Raw genomic sequence first — 6,684 nt, 5'->3', positions numbered from 1 at the left:
TATCGGTCTGGAGGGGCAGGGTAGAGGCGAGGCAACCCAGTTTAACCCCAGCCCTCTTGCAAGCTTGGGCAGAGCTGGGCAAGATGCACTGTGGGGACTGCACAAGGCATCAATATATTGACTTGGTTGCTCATAACTGGCTTTGATATTTAGGCCTAGGACTATCTTCCCTTTACCTTTGGACCTCTTCCTGCGCGTGCCAGGCTCTACCCACCTTCTTGAAAGAGGTCAGTAGTTTGATGCTCACAAAACCCATCTTGTTCTTCTGGACATGCTTCAGGAGGAAGGCATCCTTGGCGAGGTTCTCATCTGACAAGTAGAACTCCACTTGAGAAACGATCCTCTTGATCAGCTGCGAGTCGGGCACAGAGCAGTTGGACTCAAATGAGTCGGCCCCAAAAATATCGTTCACATCATAGAAGCTCCTAGGAACGAGAGCAAGGATCCCGTGCAAGGTTAGCGACCCTCCTAGCACGCAGAGCATGAACTAGCTGCACTTGCACGAGGGTTGGCAAGCCCCGCCAGAACGGGAACAGTTACAGTAGGAACTACAGGGACAAGCCAGCTTACTGGCATCACTTGGGTACCAACCTAAATTCCTTCCCAGCAGCCAGAGACTTAAACAGGATCCATTGGCATATTGTGTCAGAGTGTCTTTCACAACCCCAAAAGGAGTTTTCCACCCCCGCGCCCCCAAGAAGCTTGTGCTCCACACCTCCCCACTCCCTTGTGTCCTGGAAATCAAGTTGCCTCCTACTTCTTTGGAAGCAAAAGCCTTGATCTCTCTCATGTTGCAGTGCTGCAGGCTGAGCAGCATGGAGGCCGTCTATGGAGAAAGAGTGGCCCATGAACACGGCTCCAGATTGACCCTGGCATGCCCAGGTCCCTGCCACGTGGGCACCCTAAGGAGATGGGACACAAGGGCACCTTGGAAAGAGTGACTAGAAGGAAGTTTCTCCTACTTGATACAAGAATCGCTTCCACTTCTGAAAAAACCTAGCAAGCATACATGCAATGAATGCACCAGATCCTCACAGGAATCCACTCCACTGCAAGCACCCAAGCAATAAACCTCATCCCTGCTCTTGGATCCAGCAAGGAACTACAGACCCCAGAGCCACGCTGAAAGGTCAGTGCAAGAGTCCAGCAGCAGCATTGCCAACGCTCATGATTTTTGGCATTGTTCTCATTATCTGCCCTTTGGGAATGCAGAAGACATGTACATATCTACAAGAAAGAGCCACATATAAAAAGAAAAAGAGCTAAGTTTTTCACATTCCCAAAGCATAGCCTTTGACACCAGTGCCAAAAAATCACGAGAGCTGGCAATACCGCACCAGTGCCCCTTGCAAGGACACACGTACCCATCAAAGCTCTCGAAGAAGTCCTCCTGGCTGAGCGGGGGAAGGAGCGAGCTCCTGCGCGGAAGCAAGTGCAGGGCAGAGAAGGGGTTTGCTTGCACCTGGACTGGGGTGCTGCAGCTGGGCTGGGAGCCGAGCCCCAGGGCCACCATGGAGCTACGGGACAACATGGTGCTTCATCTGGGAGGTTACAAGACAGAAACAACAATCAGAAGCTGTTCAAACACTTTCCACCAAAGAGACAGGCAGCTGGGCATGCATCCCACCTTGGCAGAAGCCACTGCTGTACCCAGGCAGGTGAAGGGTGCCAACAAGGGACGTGTCCCAACAGAAAGAAAACCCAGCCCAAATCATCCCCATCCGCTCACCTGCTTCACAGGGCTGCCACTGCAACAAGAGCCCACCAGCTTCTGGCACTACATCCTAGAGGCCTTTAAGAGATGCTCTCCTTCCCTCCTCGCCCAAACTGAAGCCCCTTAGAACAGAGAAAACCCTTTGGGCTCCCAGAGCCCTGGTTTATAAGAAAAGCCAGAGCCCCACAGGAAAAGCTGCTACAGGGATTTGGGACCGCAGTGGGCCCTGGAAGAGGAGAACAGGCATCCAGGTGAAATGTGTCTTCAGGCTAACCAGCCGCACCTGGCCTGCATTACCAAGCTCCCAGGCAAAGCCGCCTCTTGGAAGTGGTTGTTTGAGCAGGTGTGACTTGGAGGGCTGAGCTAGCGGCTGTCACAAGGCACTGAGCTGGAGCGGGGTCAGCAGGAATAAGGGCTGCATGTGATACGATGCAGTAGGTTTCCTTGGTGGGGCTGTTACGTGCCCGGAGCTGCAGAAAGACCAAGCTGGTGAGAGAGCTGGGAGCCCTTCCCAAGTGCTTTTGAAGGGGGTCCTCTTCTGCATCCCTGATGCCACTTTAAGTGGTGAATAGAGCTCAGCTGCTAGCCACCTCCTCCTTCGTGATCATGAGGAAGGGCCTGGGCGAAGCAGAAATAGGGTAGAAGGTGGCTTTGTTTCTCCAGGCCCACTTTGAATGTGAATAGCAGCCAGGCCTTGCCACCCAGCAAGAGGGTCTGCAAACCCGGCTGCCCCAAAGAGCAAGTGGTCAAGCAGCCCTTGATGCCCTTCCTTTGGGTGAAGGGCGGCTGTTAAACTGCAGCGGGCGGAGTTCAGCGGTTCGAGTCAGGGACCGGAGTTGAAACCTGCCTGATACTTGGGGCTGGCCCAGACCCATGAAGGCTGGGATAGGGCTGCACAGGTTTGTGCTCCGGGGCCCTGGATCTGAAGCGGGCTGGGGAGGACGTTTGCTCATGAGCAGGGAGCAAAGAGGCTGGACCCAGGGTGTGTGGGTGGCTCCAGCAACCTCCGGTACTGAGTTTGGGAGGGAGGGCGAGAGGTGGCTGGAGGGATAGAATAACATGGGGAGTATGGAGAAAGAAAGACGCCCTCCCCCATGCACACCCCCCCGCTGCTCCTGTGGATCCAGTCCTTCCTGTGCCGATTGCTGTGCGTGTTTAGCTATGTGCCTTCATCTGTGCCTCTGCCCAGCCTGTCGGGCTTTTGTGGGGAGGGCTGAAATGCCTGTTTGCAGGCATCCTTAAAGATGGTGCAGCACATGGCCGAATGAAGCGAAGATAGTAAAATGCACGTGTCAGAGCATGGAGGGAGAAGCTGGCCCCCCCACATCATGAGTTGGCTGCTCTAAATTACTCGATTAGCCCCTAAGAGACAGATGAGTAGTTGTCTGCCCTGCAAGAGACTGGGCTACATGAGTAGCTGGGGGTCACTGAGTCCTGTCCCAATCTCCCGTGCTGCTGGTGACCAGGGAAGAGCCCAGACAAAAGGGCCGTGTTGCTGCCCTGCCACAGGCCCTGCTTCTTGGTGCCGGCGAGGGTAGCTCTGGTCCTGTGGACCCCGAGGAGTATGGGAAGACCTGTTGGGGCTTATAGATGTGAAAACTCCCTGCGGTGGGCAGAGACTAATGCGGAAGTAGCAGAAATGACCGAACCGCATTTCCAAATGGAACTGAATGGGTGTCCCTGCACCCGCGGGAGCTGCTGTGAATATGGCCAGAGCCTGCTGGAGCATTTCTGGGGTATGCTTGATTTAATTGCACTAAATAGCTCTTGGCTATACAGAATGAGTATTGGATGCGACTCCAGGCAGCCCTGGGCAGAGGGTGGAAGAGCCTCCCCCCCGGCCAGGAGGGAGGTGGTGACTCTCCTCCAAGTGCCCCTGGTTGCAGCTTCCCATAACAAGAGGGCCTGAACCTGGCCTGGAAAGCCCAGCAGCCAGAACGGGGGGCTCTGCCAGCTAAGGGATGGCTCTTGGCTGTCTGCCCATGTGCTCCAGGGCTCTTCAGCAGTGTCTGTCAGGTGCAGATGAGAAGTCTCACCCCGCCTCAAAGCAATGCTGGCGACTGGCGTGCTAAGGTGACTGGACACCCACACGAGGGAGCTGGTGTCCTACCAAACTTGGCCTCGCTTTTTCCCCTGCTTTCAATGGGGTAGCGCCATGGTGCCTGTGCTGCCGTGCTCCTTACTTGTCTGAGGTTTGAATTGTGACTAGCTTTTGTACGGCATGGATTATCCAGACCCCAAAGCGCTCTGCCCTGGAAGTCGCTGTCACTGTCTGCATTTTACCAATGGGAGAAACCAAAGCACTGGGTGGGGGAAGCAACATGGCCACAGTGATGTAGTGGATCAGTGGCAGAGCCAGGAGCCCCCGTCCACCAGATCCCACGGCCTCCCATCACTCGGAGGGAGACCGCGTGGTTTAGAGAACGCTTTGCTGGTCTGGGACTGGGAGACCTGGGCTCTGTCCCCTGGATCCACCACTCTCCTGCTGCACAATGACCTTTGGCAAACCTGTCTCTGGGCCTATTTCCCCACCTATGCAATGGGGATGATGCCTGACTTCAGTGAAGTGCTTTGAGACCTACTGGTTCAAGTACAAAAAACATATACCCATTGCTCTTATCTGTAATTAAACCATGCTTTTTGTGCTGTCCCAAAGAGGCTGGTTGTGGAGACTTGCTGACATGACTAATCAGGGGATGGTAGGCAAACCTCTCTGCTTCTCCTCTTTCTCCTGTGACATCTTAGGAGGAGGGCTGTCACCTCCATCCACTTTCACCTTCCCCCATTGCTTCTGGCCACACACAGACCTGGAGCTCACAGTGATCTGGCTGATCTTGTTTCGGTCGCAAGCAGCTCTTACCTTGGTTGCAGGTTGCCCTTGGCTTTAGATGGCTGCAAGAGGCTGACTCCCTCGGCTGCAGCCCAGCAGCGGTGGGTTCAGTGCTGCCTTTCTCCCCTGAAGGTGCTGCAGAGGGAGGATGGATGCAGCTGCTTCTCAAGTCTAGGCAGGACTGGCAATAGCACATGATGATAACCTCTTCTGCATTAAATGCTGTGCATCACATTTCGGATGGAGGTCCTGGGTGCAACTGTGGTTGGGGAGCCTCCCCCCCCGTGCTGGACAGTAGGAGATGAAGTCCCTGCCCCAAAGAGGCTGCAGTCTAAATGGGCAGAGGCAAGGAAGGGAGAGAACTGGACCAAGGAGCCAGGCTGAGCCGGAAGAACCACGTTCCTTCACTCCTGACTGTCCCAGCATGTGCGCTCAGAGGAGCTGCTGGTCCATTCCTTGAAGATCTGCATTCGAGCATTTTTTTTTTTTTGCTTTGAACTATCACCTGTTCTTCTGGGGAGAGAAATTACACGCTCCCATATTTGTCACTTTGATATTTTAATGACTTGTGATTTACATAAGTATTTCAGCAGAGGAGATGTTAAAAAAAAGAATGAAGACCCAGCCAGCACGACTGTGCCTTGCAGAAACAACAGCTCTGGTGTTCACAAATGGAGGGTGCGATGCAGACAATGCTAGCCACTGCCTTGCAAACTTGTGGAGGAGGAAAGTCTCTCTGGGCAGACCCAAACCCTCAGGGATGCACTGGCCTTCGCGGAGACTGTAGGTACAGATGCACCTCCTGCTCCCTTCCCTCTGCCAGCTTGACAGGGTATTTGGAGGAGGACACATGATGATCATGAGCTGTCCCCAGTCTGAGCTGACTTGCATTTCTACCTAAATCAGCAGGCACAATTTCAGTGGGGACAGTCAGGTCAAGTGCTTTCAAAAATCCCAGCCCACAAGGTGAGTGAAAGGGACACTGCAGAGTGATGGAAATTACTTAACCCTCGGTCTTGGCCATAGTGTTAAGGTGAAGACTTCCTCGCACTCCACTGCAGAGCATGCCCAACACTCAGATCCTCCCCCTCGTCCCACTACCATGATCAGATTTGGAGTGTGGCATTAGGACCCAAGGCATCACTCTGGGTTGCCAGTCCATTGCTGGGTCCTATCCTCTTTCACAGCAGAAACCCACTTGCCAGGCAGGCAGATGCTGGCTGTGATGCAGCTGCTACTTCATGCTGAACTTGCACACAGGAGGCTAAGGGTGCCTTGTGAAACAGGCTGAAGCATGAGGCCCAAACTGCAAGATCTGACAGCCTGCGGTGACAGCCCGTGCATGTCCACAGCAAAATACAGCTGCATCTGACTGTGCTATGGCTTGAGTAGCTCGCGAAAGGGGTGGACGCGCACACATTCACTATTCTGCAGGATGGCATTTGATACATGCTTATTGCTGCTGGCGTTTACGTGGAAATTTTGTGCCTGGTGGTTTTGGGTATCTATCGAAGCAGCTTGTGCAGTGTTGTGCAACACCACTGCATTCTCACTTCCACTTTTGTGGTAAGAGATCTGACATGCTTAGTTTTTATTAGCTGCAAACAGGGCCCAGCCCACCAGCTGCGATTAGCATCAAATTCTGCAACAGCAAGGAAATGCAAGACTTGGTTGGCTTGATTGACCGCCTTAACCTATCACTGAAGGTTCAACTTCTGGATTGGGCAATGTGCGTTGTCCCTATTTACAAGTCGGCCCCAGCTTTCCCATTTCTCTCTCCTTGCCTTGATTTACAAAGTGTCCATTGACCTGTGACACCCTAGTGCCACCAAGACTACTGTACAGTGCTGTAGGAATATGTGCAGCTGATGCATGTTTTCCTTTCAGGTCCCATTAACAATCATCGTAAAGAGTTGCTGCAACTTCGGTACCTTTTTTGGAATTAATACGCATTATTTTTGATAGAACATACTTTGATATGCAAATGTACAAGAAGATCGGGGCGGGAGGGAATCTCACACCAAGTTCTGGAGGGGGAACCCATCAGAAGTCATAATAAAAGCTACTTATAACACCACATTTATTTACAGAGAGATTTGCACTTTTCTTGCGCAGTTTGGTTTGATGATAGAACAGTCCC

The 6,684-nt window shown here is 53.0% G+C and overlaps 1 protein-coding gene across 1 annotated transcript in view; it reads right to left on the bottom strand.

The window, feature by feature from the left end:
* Positions 1-1,944, bottom strand: part of LOC109324946 (la-related protein 6-like) — a 4,450-nt gene extending 2,506 nt beyond the window's left edge. The window contains exons 1-3 of the mRNA XM_019557088.1: positions 1,730-1,944; positions 1,365-1,541; positions 215-425 (exon numbers count right to left, since the gene is read on the bottom strand). Coding sequence (XP_019412633.1) covers positions 215-425; positions 1,365-1,531 — 378 coding nt within the window. The 5' untranslated portion in view covers positions 1,532-1,541; positions 1,730-1,944. The remainder of the gene's footprint in view (positions 1-214; positions 426-1,364; positions 1,542-1,729) is intronic.
* Between the last annotated feature and the right edge of the window lie 4,740 nt (positions 1,945-6,684).

The sequence above is a fragment of the Crocodylus porosus genome, unplaced genomic scaffold (assembly GCF_001723895.1).
Source record: "Crocodylus porosus isolate Cpor-Errol unplaced genomic scaffold, CroPor_comp1, whole genome shotgun sequence".
Taxonomy (NCBI): Eukaryota; Metazoa; Chordata; order Crocodylia; family Crocodylidae; genus Crocodylus; species Crocodylus porosus.
Note: the sequence above shows the minus strand (reverse complement) of the source record. Positions and strands in the feature narration are given on the sequence as shown.